The sequence below is a fragment of the Nomascus leucogenys genome, chromosome 14 (assembly GCF_006542625.1).
Source record: "Nomascus leucogenys isolate Asia chromosome 14, Asia_NLE_v1, whole genome shotgun sequence".
Lineage (NCBI taxonomy): Eukaryota > Metazoa > Chordata > Mammalia > Primates > Hylobatidae > Nomascus > Nomascus leucogenys.
This window is the reverse complement of record NC_044394.1, coordinates 78,466,777-78,484,891: the sequence shown is the minus strand read 5'-3', so window position 1 is coordinate 78,484,891 and position 18,115 is coordinate 78,466,777. Positions and strand designations below refer to the sequence as shown.

The 18,115-nt window shown below is 46.6% G+C and overlaps 1 protein-coding gene across 4 annotated transcripts in view; it reads right to left on the bottom strand.

The window, feature by feature from the left end:
- FHL2 (four and a half LIM domains 2) overlaps positions 1-17,732 on the bottom strand; it is a 39,683-nt gene extending 21,951 nt beyond the window's left edge. Inside the window, exons 1-2 of one of the 4 annotated variants that reach the window (XM_012495730.2) lie at positions 17,288-17,732; positions 4,014-4,193 (exon numbers count right to left, since the gene is read on the bottom strand). In XM_012495730.2, the coding sequence (XP_012351184.1) occupies positions 4,014-4,193; positions 17,288-17,524 (417 nt within the window). In that variant the 5' untranslated portion in view covers positions 17,525-17,732. Of the gene's footprint in view, positions 1-4,013; positions 4,194-14,729; positions 15,043-16,907; positions 17,186-17,287 lie in introns of those variants that run through there. The other 3 variants (XM_004090461.3, XM_003277426.4, XM_012495731.2) reach the window with 3 other exon arrangements.
- Positions 17,733-18,115: the final 383 nt, after the last annotated feature.

Genomic DNA, 18,115 nt, shown 5'->3' with positions numbered 1-18,115 from the left:
GGACTGACCATATCTGGCCCGAAAGTCGCATAGACAGGGTCCTGCCCGAGGCTGCAGGTGGCAGATGGCATAGCATGCTAGATGAGGACCCTCTGGGTCTGGGCTCAAATTGTACCTCAGATACTTCCTAATCCCGTTAACACTGGGCAAGATCCTCATCCTCTCTAGTCCTCAGCGCTACTCCATAAAATGGAATGAAAAAAGTTCCTACCTATAGGGTGTTAGGAGGAATTTAGATCATGCATTTACAAGTGCCTGGAACAAGTCATCAGGTGATACACAGTGGTTTCAATGACTACTACTGGAAACTAAACCCTGAATGCTAGTTTCTAATCTGCAGATCTTTTGTTCTGTTTATTATTATTTTTTCTCTTTGTAACACCCCCTAAGCACATGAGTGGGTGTGGTGGCCCATCCAATTTCATGGCATTGCTTGCAGACCCAGGGAACATTCAAAGTCTGTGTTAGGTGTGTCGCCCAGGGCTTAAAATCACCAATTTGTTAAATGCACAGTATTAGCAGCCATCTCTGGAGTTATTGGCCAGCCTATTTTTTATTTTTATTTTTTTAAGATGGAGTCTCCCTCCGTCACCCAGACTGGAGTACAGTGGCGCGATCTCGGCTCACTGCAACCTCCATCTTCCAGGTTCAAACGATTCTCCTGCCTCAGCCTCCCAAGTAGCTGGGATTACAGGTGCACGCCACCACACCCAGCTTATTTTTGTATTTTTAGTAGAGATGGGGTTTCACCATGTTGGCCAGGCTGGTCTCCAGCTCCTGGCCTCAAGTGATCCACCTGCCTCGGCCTCCCAAAGTGCTGGAATTACAAGCATAGGCCACTGTGCCTAGCCCTATTTTTTCTTTAGTTTGTTGAATTTTTGAAGCCCAGAACGCAGGTAGATCCCCCAAAAACTCTGTAATCAGTCTACGAAAATATTTTGTTAATACTAACAGGTATCCAAGAAAACGTTCATGAAGGATGTAATGTCAGAGGATCATAAAACTGTATTAGCATTGCCTATTCTCCACTATTACACTGGCCATACAAATGAATAATCTTTACCCTTTGAGATCACAGCATTTTCCCAGAGTACCTTAATAAAGATTACAATTCAGTGGCTACATAGAGAGGATGTTCAAACTATAGAACAGGCTCTGAAATCTTGCCTGTCTCATTTAAGTAGGTCAGGACTCTCAAAATTAGCCTAATTCCCATAGGCATGCCAACATTTAAAATTCGCACACATGAACACGTCCTTTAGAGGGAAGTAGCTGAGGCCTGTGGTGGCTGTGCTATTTTAAGAGAAGAGATTGGCCACCAGACCTAAGAGCACAGTTCCTCTATCAGGTATCTCCCCGCCTGCCAGGATTGTGGGCTTTACTTCCAGAAAAAAATAGAAACATTTTTTTCTATCATTGCTTCCACTACAAACCCAACTACCTGATTATTTTTGAAAGTCAAGAAAAGCACGCCTAAAGCATCAAAAGCCCCCAATGCCAAGGTCTCGCTTCAACTCAATGTCTCTTTTTATTCCAAAATGTAGAAAATCATACAGTGTAACCCCACGTATCTCAAAACATTAATCTGGGTTGAAAAGTTCAGCACAATTCACTCCTGGCTTGACAGCAGCCTTGATGATTTTGGCTCCATTTGGGAGACTCTTGTTTATTTGCTCATAAAACATGCGTGGAAGGATGACTGCTTTTAAGGGTCTTTCCACTAAATCACTGGAGAAACAGCAACTGATTTTTGTTTTGTTTTTATTTCAGCCACTGGTCAGGGATGATTAGTCCCAAATATCCAAAATCTGTCCTTGAAAGTGAGACTTATCTTTTACCAGATGATACCTGAAACTCTCACCTATGTAAGTATTTCTTTTCCAGGTAAAGCTTTTATAATTGTATTTTTCTCGGGCTATCTAGTTCTTCCTCAAACTGGACATTTTTATTGATGTTTCCAAAATGAAAAGCAACAAAGAGAGAGGGTGAAGCTTCTGAAAGGTGTGTGGAAGGGACATGTCACAAAAAGAATAAGGAAGTAGTCAGCAGAAAGGTGGCAGTCTGGAGCTTACCCTGTCAGCTGCTAGAAGAGTACGAGTGCGAGGGCTTGTATCTACATATTAGAACCACCCTATGAAGCAGACCCCTGGTTCTCCCCAATTTTTTTTTTTTTTTTTTGAGACAGAGTCTTACTCTGTGTCCCAGGCTGGAGTGAAGTGGCATGATCTCGGCTCACTGTAACCTCTGCCTCCCTGGTTCAAGTGATTCTCGTGCCTCAGCCTCCCAAGTAGCTGGGATTACAGATATGCACCACCATGCCCAGCTAATTTTTGTATTTTCAGTAGAGACAGGGTTTCGCCACGTTGGCCAGGCTGGTCTCGAACTCCCAGCCTCAAGTGATTCACCTGCCTTGGCCTCCCAAAGTGCTGGGATTATAGGCTTTGAGCCTATGCCCCTGGACTGGTTCTACCCATTTTATAGATGCGAAGATGTGCACGGAAGGGTCAAGTAACTGACCCAAGGCCACACAGCAAGTGAGACACAGAGCCTGGGCTGGAACTGGGCAGTCTGGTGGCTGAGCTCTCATGCTTGGCCTGTTAAATACATGAAAAGGGACTGAGAAAGGTTGTCAGGTACAGTGAGACATGCAGCAGGCAAGACGGGATACAGGAAGATACACAACTTTTAGAGTAGCCAGATCAGCTATTTTTGCTTATGGTATTTCGAAGGTTTGGCACAATACCACTGTTGAGTTTCGTTTCTTTTACATTCAGCACAGCATCTGCCCTGAAGCCAAAAGACACAGGGCTGCAGCATTAGTTTTGGGGGCTGGTGCTGTACCTCTTTTGTCTCTGCTCAGGGCAGAGGTCTCTTTTGCTACAAGATGGAAACCATCCCTCAACTGTTACTAAATCCCTGGGAACAGAAAGTGATGGCGCAGCCTTCTGATTCCTGTCTGTCCTAAGAATGATGTGATCAGAGAGAGAAATAGAAGGAACACATGTTGGATGTGCTAGAATGATCCAACTGCAGGCATGGCCTAAGTCAATTAGTCAGTGGCAACGTGCTGATATTAACAACCAGGGAGGAGAGCGGCAAAAATCCCTACAGAGCACAAAGCAACGAGAGCAGAAAAGAGATAGTAAAATGCCATGAACTGACTTGGTGCCCATTCAGTTGGGAATCCCTTTAGAGATGCCAAAGGAACCCCGTTTCGTAGCCAGTTTCATGGCACTCAGGATGACAGCCACATGAGGGGTTTCACTGGGGTGTTTTAGAAGCCGTTTGCGGGTGAAGGTATCAGAGAGCTCAGAGCTATGGATGGGTCCCCCAGGGTGTCCTTCAGCAATCCAGGTTGGAACAAGGGTCTGCTGAGAGGTGCAGGTCAGGGTTCACCACCCTCAACCATGGGGCAGTCGGTACAAGTGACCAGTGGTCTCTGCTGAACCATGCTGTGCCATACCAGGAGAGCCGTGAACACATTTCCCCATTGAAAGGAAACAATACAAATCCTGTCCTTCTCTCTTTAAAGGAAAAGAGCCCACAATCTTCCAAGGACTTTGTGCTTTTATGTGCCCATTTATCCAGGAACCAACTCTGGTTTTCTCATGTACACATTCATTCATCAAATATTGACTGAGCACAGCACCTGCTCCACATTACTCACCACGGGGCAAACAGACAAGAGGAAGAGAGCACCGCCCTTAAGAAAGTTCCAGTATTGGTAGGCAGCTAGGTAGTTAGATAAGGGCACTAATTGCTAGAATACAGAAAATGTACTTAGAGACACTAAGCACAAAAGTCCTGGCAAGGCCCTCACCCAGTGCTTGTGGGCAGAGATCACATTCACTAGAGGGAAGAAGCTTCCAAAAGGCTACATGCAGGGTCCACACCCCTCAGAGGGGGCTCAAGAGACAGACTTCAGTGGTGGATCAGGGCTTCAGCACAAACCACAGAGAAACCCGTGTTTCCTAGGGGAGCGCCGGGGACCCGCAGAGGCCCGCAGCAGGTACCTTGCAGTCACAGCCGATGGGCTTCCCACACTCCTCGCAGGTGTTGGCGAAGAGGGTCTCAAAGCACACCACGCAGTAGGGGCTCTCCTCCCGCAGGATGTACTTCTTGCCAAAGAGAGATTCGTTGCAATGGTGGCAGTCAAAGCGCTCGGTCATTTTGACTCCTGGCTTTTCAGCAACCTATCAAAAAGAAGAGAAAATCCAGGTCCCATTAAGCACTCTCTGAAAGGGGTGCACGCAAAGGCATTAACTTTCCCACTGTCTGTCATCTTTAGCTGAAAGGTGGCTAATTCCTCTGGATGAATAATTAAAACTCACCCTTTAATCGGTCATAATTTTCAATGATAACACCTTCTTTTTTTTTTTCATTAGCTAGGGCAGTCTTGTGTTTGAATGCATTCCACTTTTTTTTTTTTTTTTTTTTGGAGACAGTCTTATTCTTTTGACCAGGCTGGAGGGCAGTGGTGCGATCTCGGCTCATTGCAACCTCCACCTCCCAGGTTCAAGCGATTCTCCTGCCTCAGCCTCCCGAGTAACCGAGATTACAGGCACCTGCCACTACGCCCAGCTAATTTTTATATTTTTAGTAGAGACAGGGTTTTACCATGTTGGCTAGAACTTTCTGTTCCAGCCATGCTGGCACACATGTGGCAAGAAAACTTGGTTCAATTTGCAGTCTTCAAAAGATAGGAGAGTGAAATTCCAGAATCAGACCTTCTGATGCAAATAAAATATTGCCGCCTGGTTTATGATTACAGTAATTTTGTACTATTGCATACACACAGTCCTGACAACTGTAAGCAAGGAAAAGATCATCTTTCAAGAATTCATTCTTGGATATTTCTGTGTTTACAGAATAATTCTCTTCCAAGAGCAACAAATATGCAGCTGGACACATGTGGCAAGATCTGTCCTTCTAAATCACTCTTCCTGGAGTTAAAGAAAACATTGTCTGGACATTCTTGTGATAAACTCCTGACCTCGGGTGATCTGCCTGCCTCGGCCTCCCAAACTGCTGAGATTACAGGCGTGAGCCACCACGCCTGGTCACATTCCACTTCTTGAAAAGCACGAATTATTTTTTACTGTGTCAGAAAAAGCTATCTCAGTTTTAAATGCAGGTAAGGGCTGGCACCAGAGCCCCCATCCTGTCCAGCTGTGACCCGGCCTTGCATTTTCCCCTTCTCCCTGCCTCCAAAATAGAAAGGCAGGCATAGAAATAATATGTCCATTTCTATAAAAAGATTTTCCATGAGCTCCTTTTTATGATTCATGATTTGAATAGGAAGAAATCACAGTGGCAAAAGGGAGGGAGATCTGACCTGGGAAACCTGAGATTAGATGCAACGAGGGCACTATTACCCTTGACCTCAGTATTGCACTGAGAGTGCAAGCTGACCTTGCACAAGAAAAACTGCCAAAGTCCCTGAGGATGAATCATTGCTCCCTGCGGGTAAGATCATCTTGCAGCTGCCCAGGTACCCTGAGAGCAAGCAAGATAAAAGGAAAGACTCACTTCCCAAAACAACGATATCAAATAGTCAGAAATGCAGTGGCTGCAGTCAGTGGCTCCCTGGGCAACACCTCATGCCCTTCCAACAGGAACAGGACACTGGCGAGGTTGCAGAGAAAAGGGAACATTTATACACTGTGGGTGGGAGTGTAAATTAGTTCAACCATTGTGGAAAGCAGTATAGTGATTCCTCCAAGAGCTAAAAACAGAACTACCATTTGACCCAGCAATCCCATTACTGGGAATACACCCAGAGGAATACAAATCATTCTACCATAAAGACACATGTACGTGAATGTTCATTGCAGCACTCTTCACAATACCGACAACATGGAATCAACCTAAATGCCCAACGATGACAGATTGGATAAAGAAAATGTGGTACATATACATCATGAAATACTATGCAGCCACAAAAAAAGAATGAGATCATGTCTTTTGTGGGAACATGGATGGAGCTGGAGGCCATTATCCTTAGCAAACTAATGCAGGAACAGAAAGCCAAATACTGCATGTTCTCACTTGTAAGTGAGGGCTAAATGAGGGAACACATGAACACAAAGAGGTGAACAACAGACACTGGGGTCTACTTGAGCGGGGAGGGAGGATGGGAGGAGAGAGAGGAGCAGAAAAGATAACACTTGGGTACTAGGCTTAATACCTGGGTGATGAAATAATATGTACAACAAACCCCTATGACAACAGTTCACCTATATAACAAACCTGCACATGTACCCCAAACCTAAAATAAAAGTTTAAAAAAAGGCATCTCCATGCTCGGCACACTGCATTTTTCTAGGATGAATACGCGGTGTGCATAAGCAGCAAGTGACAGGCCCTCCTCTTATGACCATTCCTATAAAATCATGTTAGAATGATCCTGGAGGGAAAAAGCCTACCGCAGGAATAGCTGGTGTGGAGAAACGGCCATAGGGCATTAAAAACACAGACAATTTTCTTCAGGAATAAATGGCAATATTCCATTTGCTAAAAGTGGAAAGTTTTCTCTGTTGTTAAACAGGTACACTGGGCTGGGTGCAATCACTCATGCCTGTAATCCCAGCACTTTGAGAGGCCAAGACAGGTGGATCACCTGAGGTCGGGAGCTGGGGACCAGTCTGGCCAACATGGTGAAACCCTGTCTCTACTAAAAATACACACACACAAAAAAAATTAGCCGGGCGTGTTGGCACATGCCTGTAATCCCAGCTACTTGGGAGGCTAAGGCAGGAGAATCATTTGAACCCAGGAAATGGAGGTTGCAGTGAGCTGAGATGGCACCACTGCACTCCAGCCTGGGTGACAGAGCGAAACTCCGTCTCAAAAAAAAAAAAAAAAAAAAAATAGGTACAGTGGTTGGCTATGTAACTCTGAGCAAGGGTTCACAGGCTCTAAGAAAACTTGGTTCAATTTGAAGTCTTCAAAAGACAGGAGAGTGAAATCCCAGAATCAGACCTTCTGATGCAAATAAAATATTGCCGCCTGGTTTATGATTACAGTAATTTTGTACTATTGCATATACACAGTCCTGACAACTGTAAGCAAGGAAAAGATCATCTTTCAAGAGTTCATTCTTGGATATTTCTGTGTTTACAGAATAATTCTCTTCCAAGGGCAATAAATATGCAGCTGGACACATGTGGCAAGATCTGTCCTTCTAAATCACTCTTCCTGGAGTTAAAGAAAACATTGTCTGGACATTCTTGTGATAACATCACAAGATGAGGCTCTTGAGCACTTGAATTATTATTCTGAAACCCAACGTATAAATATCCTTTGTAACGCAGCCATCTCGGGTTGGAGCAGCCATGCTGGCACAAGATTCAATGCTTTCCTGTAATTGTTCAGTTATTGGCCTTGAAAGTGGCTGTCATTTATTTCATCACAATTGAGAGCTGTTTTTCCAACATATATATTTTTCCGATAAAGGGTGCGATTTAGCTGTGGGACAAGAGGCTCACTGCCCATTCTGTGCCCACAAACATAAGAATAATAATTTGGGAATTTGAAATAAGAACCAAGAAAGGACAGAGAACTATAAATCGTGGAATTGTAAAACCTGGAAACAAATCCCCAGATTATCTATGACAACTTCCTCATTCTATGGATGGAAAAACTGAAGCCCAGGCATATTTATGAAAAAGAGGGTCCACTGAGCTTTCTCAAATAGCCATCTGACTTACAGAAAATGAACTCCCAATCTAACTTGCAAGGCCATCTGTGTGGGTCAGGACAAGCACCAGCCCTGCTAGGGAAGGGAGACAGTCTACAGCCTCTGTTAATGTCTGCAGAGCTCCATTTATGTTGGCAGCTGGTGAAAGGGGTACACCTGTTTTCCTCTGAGGTAATAATCATGATCATGGTGCTCATATACCTGATGCGTGTTTTCCACTTCCTCTGATTCTACAGGACTAAGACAGAAAAAAACAAAAACAAAAAAAATCTGGCCAGGTGCAGTGGCTCACGCCTGTAATCCCAGCACTTTGGGAGGCTGATGCGGGTGAATCACGAGGTCAGGAGATTGAGACCATCCTGGCTAACACGGTGAAACCCCGTCTCTACTAAAAATACAAAAAAAAAAAAAAAAAAAAAACATTAGCCGGGCGTGGTGACGGGCGCCTGTAGTACCAGCTACTTGGGAGGCTGGGGCAGGAAAATGGCATGAACCCGGAGGTAGAGCTTGCAGTGAGCTGAGATCGTGCCACTGCACTCCAGCCTGGGCGACAGAGCGAGACTCCGTCTAAAAAAAGAAAAAAAATCTAAGAGAAAAAACTCTGAAAATAAGTAAGGCTCCACATTTGCTCAAAGTACGACTGAGGTTATGGATGTCATCATGACGAATGTCATCATCAGTGATATGATGAATATCATCATCAGTGATACCAGCTCCCAGCAGGAACAGTAGCAGCTGCTATCTGCTCAGTGGGTCCACCTGGGAGGAGGCACTTGGCCCTGTGGTTCAGCTCCTAATTCTACAGAATTCTTTCTGAGAGTGGTGGATCCCTCTTCTACCTTGTTCCTCATCTTCTAAGAGGTCACTAGAGTTCTACAATGAGCAGAGAGCATTTCTACTTAGGGCAGAGCATAAAATGAGCATAACCAACAGGGCAGAGCATAAAATGAACACCTGCTGCTACCTAGGAGCACAGCAGGATGCACTGTGTGAAAGCAGGCCCCTGAAGGAATTCCACACAGTTACATACTGCACAAGCCCTGAGCGTCAGAATAAACAGTCCATGAGCTAATAAGCAAGCTCAGAGCTTCCCTTCTATTACAACGTGTTTAAAAGTATATCTATTGTCCTATGTTAGAAATCTCCTATAACTTGCATTTTTTTTTTTTTTTTTTTTAGACAGAGTCCTGCTGTGTCACCCAGGCTGGAGTGCAGTGGCATGATCTCAGCTCACTGCAGCCTCCACCTCCCAGGTTTCAGTGATTCTCCTGCCTCAGCCTCCCGGGTTGCTGGGATTATGGGCACGCGCCACCACACCCAGCTAATGTGTGTGTGTGTGTGTGTGTGTGTGTGTGTGTGTGTATTTTAGTAGTAGAGACAGAGTTTCACCATGTTGGCCAGACTGGTCTCAAACTCCTGACCTCAAACCTCCTGGTCTCAAACCTCCTGCCTTGGCCTCCTAAAGTGCTAGGATTACAGGCGTGAGCCACTTGCATTTTTTAAATCCCATAAATACCTGATTGCTCATTCATTCACTGAATAAACATTGGTTGAGCTGGAACTATGTGTCTAAAGTCATGAAAAGTGCAGAAGATACAAAGATGAATAAAATGCAGGCCCCTCCCGTCAAGGAACGTGTCGTCTAGTGAGGAAAATAGATATATACCAAACAGACTACCAAGCCCTATACTCAGTGCGTGCTGGAGGTGCACAGGTATGATGGGCATGCAGAGGAGGAGCCCCTGAGAGAGCAGGCAGGCATCCCAGAGGAGATGCTATCTGTGCTAGGAACAGGTCAGCCAGGTGATATGGCAGGTCAGGTCAAGGGGTGGAGTAGGCAAAGCCAGAGAAATGAGAGACAGAGTAGGGTAGGCAGAGAACCCAGGAAGATGGAAGACCCAGTCAACAGCCAAGGCAATGAGGGCCTGGGTGCCTTGTTCATGGACTTGGATGTACCTCGCAGGCAGTGGGGAGACGGACAGCCCAGTGAAAGTTTACTGCATGGAAGCCTGCCTTTACTATGCAAGACAGGGGGCAATGACTGCTAAAAAATGTATCAGGGTATCAAGAGTCCATTTCTGAATGATTTCTTCAAGTAAAAGTAGGAAATCTTGGTTCTACAAGGACTTATTAACCTAAATGTGTACAATCCATTTACTCTTTCTGAACTCCACATCCCTCCTGACAGGTTATCAATAATTCCTGCCCCTTAGCTGCTACACAGGAATGCTGAAAGCATCAGGCAACCGCTTGCAGGGAGATGCCCAAACATAAGGCACGACCCCTCCTTGTTATTTCATTGAATCAAATTTCAAATCACAGTTTCCTGGAGTTCTTACTCCTCACCAAGCTAAATCATTCTGTGATGTCATTACCCCTTAGGCCCTGAATAGGGTATTTGAAAAAGCTGGATCTTAGGATACAGGCTTGACTCCAGGCCAAGAGAACTGCAATGGGTGAGGCAGGTGCCAGGTGCAGCTCGGAGGTCTGGGGAAGGCCCAGGGAAGGCTTTGATCTTTGAGTCTCTTACTAGCCCAGCCTTGACTCAGATGTAAGAATAGGTCGGGTACAGGGGCTCATGCCTGTAGTCTCTGTACTTTGGGAGACCGAGGCAGGTGTATCATTTGAGCTCAGTAGTTCAAGACCAGCCTGGGCAACATGGAGAGACCCGATCTCTACAAAAAACACAAAAAATTTGCCGGGTGTGGTGGCATGCATTTGTGGTCCCCACTACTCAGGAGGCTGAGGTGGAAGGATCCCCTGAGCCCAGGAGGTCGAGGCTGCAGTGAGCCATGATAGCACCACTGCTCTCCAGCCTCAAGGAAACAGCCTCATGGCGACACAGACCATGTCTCCAAAGGAAAAAAAAAAAAAAAAGAAATAAAAAGGATGTAAGAATAAAGGTTCAGAGGGCCAGGGAGCAACAATGCACAGCTACTACTCACAATTCATACTAATTTTAAAAGTTCACAAGTGTATCAATGTGATCTATTTTCAAATTTTCAGATTCAAAAACTGTAAAACAAAGTACGAGTGGGGAAAGTGTCAAAGCTGGAGGAACATAAAAGGAAAAGGAAACAGAAAGAGTAAAGAGAAGGGGAGAGGGGTGGTGACAGGACAAAGAAAGGAAGGAGGAGGGTAAATGAAATGAGGCAGAAGAGAGGCAAGGACCCTGCATGCCAGGAAGCTCATTTTTGTTTTCTTGAGACAGTGTCACTGTATCACCGAGGCTGGAGTGCAGTGGCCCGATCTTGGCTCACTTCAACCTCCACCTCCCAGGTTCAAGTGATTCTCCTGTCTCAGCCTCCCAAGTAGCTGGTATTACAGGCATACGTCACCACACCCAGCTAATTTTTTTTTTTTTTTTTTTTAACCAGAAAGATTTCAATCAAAGGAGGGGCTGCCATGACAGACAGCCTCCCTTGGCTTGCTGGCTCAGGCTTTGGAGGTCCAGAAGCCTGGCAGATCCCTACAGGTAAAGCCTGAAGAGGTCAGATTAGCAAAAGAAGTCTATTTAAGCATCCTTTTTAATGACCTTTTATTGACTACCTACTTCGATCTGACCCCAATGGGCCCATTTTCTCCTCCCCCTTTGAAACCCCAAGTGCTTCTCCCTATCAACCCTGCTGCAGAAGCCTCCTCTAACATAGTCATTTCCTAAGGAGAAATCTGTGAATGTTCCCAAGTCCTTCCTGCATGCAGCCCTTCAACACATGCAAAAGCAGCTTCGGTAAGTCAGTCCCTGGATCTTTAGATGCCACCAGGGATCCGCATGGGACATTCAATTGCTTATCAATAATCAACCAGAGCTTTCCAGAGCTAATTAGGAAAACTGGTCTATGTGGGCTCTTTTAAAAAATATATTATAAAAGTGCAATGTTTTCATGCAATTGCCCTGTCCTCTACCAACCGTAAGCATTGGGAAGGGTGCCCACTACCTGTCGCTGAGACCTCACCAGCAGGGAACACACACAGGACCAGGGGCTTTTTGAACACTTGTGGAATGGATGAACAAATGAATGGACGGGTGGATGAATATAAACATGTCAGAGTACAAACATACAGGCAAAAATCAAGCATGAAAAATTAGAAACATATTATGTGAACAATCCACTCTGCATAGCAAACCCAACATGTAATGTGGTTTGGCACATGACATCACGAGCTTCCATCGCTGCCCTCGTCCCTCCTTCCAGATAAGCTGCTGCTTCTGCAGCGGATGGAACTATTCTTATTGTGTTTGGACTCCAGTCCCATGTGAACACACAGCTGCACAGTCCAGGATGCAGCCTGGCCAGGTCAAGAAGCGAAAAGCCAGCTGGGAGTCGTGCCCACTTTGGGAAGAATGCCCAGATCCTCAACACGGGCTCCAGGTGTCAGCAGAAGGCCCTGATGTTCTACAGACATGTGGTGCCTATAATCAAAGATCCTCCACTCAAAGGCACGGGACTCTCACACCTGGAAATGTGCTCAGAGAATACCCTGCACCATTTTGTTTTCCAACGGATGGGAGTATCTACACACAAAAACCACTCACCCCCAACCTCTTCATTTGTCTAGCTAAACGGTTTGTTTTAAATAGAAATTCTGATGAAATGGAGAGGGCCATCATGTCAAGGAAAGTTGCTGTTTTATAAACTAGAATAATGGATCAAGGCTTGGAGTTCCTAAAGAGAGAGGATCTCTTGAGCCCAGGAGTTCGAGGCTGCAGTGAGCTGTAGTGCTGCCACTATACTCCAGCCTAGACCACAGTGTAAGACCCGGACTCTAAAAAAAAAAAAAAAAAAAAAAAAAAATTGTATCAATTGGATATGGTGGTGTGTGCCTGCAGTCCTAGCTACCTGGGAGGCTGAGGCAGGAGGACTGCTTGAGCCCAGGGGTTTGAGGCTACAGTGAGCTATGATGGCACCTGTGAAAAGCTACTGCACTCCAGCCTGAGCAACAGAGTGAGACCCTGGAAAAAAAAAAAAGAAAAGAAGGAAAGAAAGAAGGAAAGAAAGAGAGAAAAAAGAAAGAAAGGAAAAAATGTATCTAGCATCCGCTTGAAATCTATTTTTAAATTGTTGGATTTTAAACAATCTTAGTTTGTAAGGTATAAAATTGACTATGCTTAGCACTGTATAATATATTTATGGATTAATTTAATGAGCCTTTACTACATGCATGTACAGGCAGGTGTCAGAGGTGTATTATAGTTTACATAAACTGGTAACTTCCAACTTAAAAAATATAAACATCTTCATTCATCTCTGGTGGTTCTGTGTGAGGCAATGTTTGAATAAGGTAAACTGCTGTCTTCTGAATTATCTTTTGAATACTGAATACTAAAAAAAAAATGGGAAAACAATAAATATCAAATTTCTGATCTGAAGTCCATGACTACAAGAAGAGTTACACTTGTTTTGATGTCGTTCAGCCTTTTGAACCCAGCCAACAAGAATGCGTTGAGTAGCCACTGCTTTCCATGTGCTACATGAGGCACTGGAAAGCTGAGATAAGACACACAGTCTATGAAGGAGTTCCAGTCTAGTTCTAGCTCCAAATAATTTAAATCACCTTTAAGATCCCATCTTGTCATTTAATCTCAAAACACGTCAGTTGCAGCCATGCAGGACAACCATGGCTGCACAGGCTAGAATGGCGGGTGGCCTCGGGTCCGTGAATCACACCAGTGTAGGGACCAAGGGAGACTCCATACTGCATGCTATAGCTCTACTATGCCTTCCCCGAGTGAGTTACGAACACTTCTACACCTACAAAACGAAAACCACCCACTCTTGTTCATGGCAGAGGTCTCCTCTCACCTCCCAAGTGCGGCTCACTGTTCACTCTCCCAGCTATCTGAGGTGCCTATGTCCCCCACCCCCATGCTGGCCTTTCCCTTGGCATCCAGCAGCTTCCATGAATGACTGGCAACCTCCTCAGTGCAGTCCTGCCGCTCTGTGGGGTTTCTCTGACACACTGCAACAGGACTCCGTCCCAAGAGACTTGCACACTTTCTTCTGCTTCTTTCATTGACTGCCTGCTTCTTACTGGCTCCAAAAGTTGTATTAACCCAAACAGACAGGTCTATTTCCTTGTTGACTGTCAAGCTCCATATTTACATACTGCAAGGACATTCTGGCATTACTTCTGTTCACCCATGAAAACAGGGCAGCTGCTTCTGCCACAGACATCCCTCATCTCACTCAGGACTGTATGCCTAGAGGATCTTGAAGCCGCAGACAGAATCAGGGTAGTAAAGGCGTGGGTCACGAAGGCTGAGGATGAGTGTGAAGTCTAAGTTCACACCAGGCGAGACACCACCCACGAGCACTGGGATGGACCCGGGAGACCAGATGCTGCTGCAGACCCCGTGTGACATCCCCATGCAGAGAGCATGTTTTACAGCAAGAGGAAAGCCAAGACTCCCAGGAGCAAAGTAGTGATCAAATCTTAAAAAAAGGGAGAATGACAGCTGGTGGGGAGACTTTTTAAGTAGATGTGACCAGAGAGCTGTAGTAGTCAGGGTTTTCTAGAGAGATAGAACCAACAAGAGATGTACATAGAGAGATTTATTGCAATGATTTAGCTCACACAATTACGAAGGTGAAAAAGTCTCAAGACCTGCAGTCAGGAGGCTGGAGACCCAGGAGAGCCGATGGTGCAAGTTGCAGTCTGAAAAGAGCAGACTCTATAGACCCAAGAAGAGCCGATGTGTCAGTGTGAGTCCAAAGGCATAAAGGACCAATGTCCCAGCTCAAGCAGTCCGGCAGGGGGATTTCCCTCTTACTCAGTTTTTTTGTTCTATTCAGGCCTTCAACTGTTTGGACAAGGCCCACTCACATTAAGGAGAGCAGCCTGCTTTACTCAGTCTACCCATTCATATGTCAATCTCATCCAAACACACCCTCCCAGACACACCCAGAACATATGACCGAATGTTTGGGCACCACATGGCCCAGTCAAGTTGACACAGGAAAGTAACCATTGCAGGAGCTAAAACTGAAATCTACAATTTAGGATGACAGAGGAAATTTACTTGACTCACTCCAAAGTCAAAATGCCAGCCTAGTCTCCAGGAAGACACAGTTCTCAGCCACTAGAGAAAGCACATGCATTTTGTTTCAGATGGTCATCTTGAGGAAGTGAACTCAGTATAACGCAACCTGAGATGGACACTTAATAAATGTGGCTTTGATCAAATTCTCATAATAAAACCGCACAGAAGAACCCAGTGTCTAATGTTTCCATTCACCCAAGCTCAAGGAACTTTGTACCTCAGGGCATCTGAGTCAGAGAGCCGCTTAGCAGCTCAGGCCCGGTGCTGACAAAGGAGGCTGCCTGAGTCACAGAGGCTGAGTAACTGGCCCTAGGCACAGGACAGGAGTAAACTACTCCTGACATGTAGTCAATTTTTTTTTTTTTTTGCAATATTCTACTGGGCGTTTTTGACTGCAATTTAAATATCTTTCAGTACTGGAAATGGTTTAACACGCCATCTTGGGTCAAAGTATGCAGCATAAGGCCTCATAGAAATATTCAAATGTTAAAAAAAAAAATAAGTATTCAAATGTTCCTCCCGTGGTGCATTTAGTGGTTAGAACTCAGGTTCTCCAGTTAAGCTGCCTGGGGTCAGATCTCAGGGCTACCATTTACAGCCTGGGAAACCCTGAGTTAAAGTTACTTTGATCTCTGTTTTCAGTGTCTTTACCTGTAAAAATGAGGCTATCAAATATGTATACACTGTCTATGATGTCCAGGCTTTTTAACAACCCTGACAAAAAGACCACATCATTGTCCCTGTTGCCCAGTGGAGAAAACCGAGACACCACGAGATTAAGTGACTTGGCCAGGCTGCACAGGCTGAGGGACCCCGATGTAAATTTAGGCAGCCTAGATGCAGTCCCCCGCATCCTCTAGCCTACTGCATCTGCCTGTGGCTATTTGTGAGACAGTGAGCTAAAATGAGACAGAACCTATGTGCCCAGAACAGTTCCTGGTCTGTAGTAAGCCCATCATTAGCCTTTATCGACATGTGATGGTGTAAACGCATTTTAAACCATGGCAGGCTAATAAACACCGTGGAAACACAATTCTATGTATTAATTGATGATCTCCTAAACTGGGGGGTGATCTAAATCCAGTAACACTTGAAAAAATTTTACATAAACGCACAATGAAATGTTCTTTGAGTTTGGTTTTATTAAAGTTTAATTGATACACTAGGAATTTCTGGACTTCTAAGACTTGCGGCAAATGGTTTTGGTTTTTTTGTTTTGTTTTGTCTAAAACATCTTTAGGATAGCGCAAAACCTCTTTTCTTTAATATATTATTATAAAACACTCATTGGTAGAGTCAGCACCAAAAATGTGAGATATATTGGGAGTTGTGTTTTCAAGACAGTTCTCCTGATTCTAAACCCAAATTGTGATTTATTACCTTCCAAAACATGTGGAAGGGAGTGCGGGCCTTAAGTTCAGTGATGTCTAAGTACACTGCTGCTTGGAGGCCAGCTACACATTTCAGCTAACCGGATTAGCCTACTTCCAGTTAAAACCCGACTGAGGATATGAAAATAAATATGACTGATTCATTTAAAATCAGAAAAACACTCAATATTTTCTTCCCTCAATTTCTGGTATGCTGATATATCACGAGTGCGACTTAAGAAAAACTTAGAATCTTTTTCATTTAAAATAAGTCATTTTTGTTTTAACCGAATGGTTCAGTTATTAAATGTCTACACGAGTCAAGGAGCGAGGTCACACTGCAGACTCCACTTATTTCTACTAAAGGGAAATGGCCCGGACACCCCCGCGCAGACCACCGTGCCAGGACAGCCCGCTTGGGGGTCGCGCCTGGAAGCAGGCGGACAGCGTCACCTCCCCGCAGCCGCCGGCTGGGACCCGCGGCCAGCCTTTACCCAGGCTCGCCCGGTCCCTGCCCGCATGGCGGTGCCCCACCTGGTGAGGACGCCGGCTGCAGTCCTCCCTCTGGGGATGGGTTGGTGGGCTCCTCTGAGCTCCAGCGCCCCCAGGATCTAGACCCCTCCCATTGCTCCGCTCCCCTCTCCCCGTGGTCTCCCCACCCCCAACCCCCAGGGATCGGCTCCCCTCTCCCGGGTCTACCCCACAGCTCAACTCCTTTCTCCCGGCTTCTCCGCGCACGGTTCGGCTCCCCTCTCCCAGTGGTCTTCCCCGACCCACAGCTCTGCTCTCCTCTCACCAGTCTCCCCAACTCCGACTCTGCTCCCCTCTCCCTGGGTCTCGCACCGGATTCGGCCCCCTCTTCCGAGCTCTGGTGGCTTAAGCCCCTCGGCCTCCCTCCGGGCCGCAGGGGGTTGAAGGTACTTACGGCGCCGCAGCGGGCCGGGGACTCCCGGACGGGGCGGGCGGGCGCGGGCGGCTAGTGGCTGCTGCTCCTCTGCCGGCCGAATGGAGCGCTGCGCGGCTCCCGCCCTCGAGAACCCCCGCCGTGTCATTTGACCATATAAGGAGAAGCACGCCTCGGCTCGCTGGCACCCGGCGTGGGGCGCGGGGGCGGGCGGCCCCAGGCCTCGCGGTTGCCGTGCCCCCGCCCAGGGCTGCGGCGGTCCCGGCCCGTACCCTTTGTTTGCCAGGGATCTTTCTTCCTGCCCTCCGGGTCTTGGGAGCACAGTGGTTATCGGGAGCGTCGCCTCCGGCGTGGGCTCTCGGGCGCGAGTTTCGGACGAGGCCTGGGCGCAGTGGCAGGGGTCTGCCCACGCCGGGATCTCTGCCTGCTCCTAGGAGCGGGAGGCTGGCGAAGCCCGAGGAGGTGCCGGGGGCGGCGGAGGGAGGACGGGGCCGCTTCTTAGGAGGCATGTGCCTGGGATATATTTGCACGGTGGACTTTTTTCCTTCTTACTCTGCAGATGCTTCTTTACGAAATGAACCCCACAGATGACCATAAAGAATCCTTCGTTCCACTAGGGAGGGGACTAAAGGAAGGTCCTATCCCCACCTCTCCCTCTCGGGGCCAGAAGACTAGTTAGACACCCTGGATTCCCCTCCAGGGTGGGAAAACCAAAGTGAGCTGGGAGCATACTTCCCACGCTCCAAGCCCGGGCCCTCTTCGTGACGCTGACGCTGGGTAGGGACAGATGGCACTGTTCGACATTGTCACAGGGAGAGCACAGGCTGAGCCCATCCCTGGGAGAGGGTGCGTCGTGATGGACAACTTTGCTCCTGAGCAGGTAACCGGTCGGTCCCCTTGCAGAAGCAGGTGAACGATGAGCAGGTGGACCACAAAGGCGTCCTAGGCACTTTGGGGGCAGGTGTATTATTTTTAACATTCAGGGCAGCTCATAGGAATACATCCTCCAGAGAAGGCGGGAAGAACTCCGTGATTGCTTTCTTTTAGCTGATACTCTCCGTCCGGTAGCCCTCACGGATCTCCATCATGGAGTCGCAGAA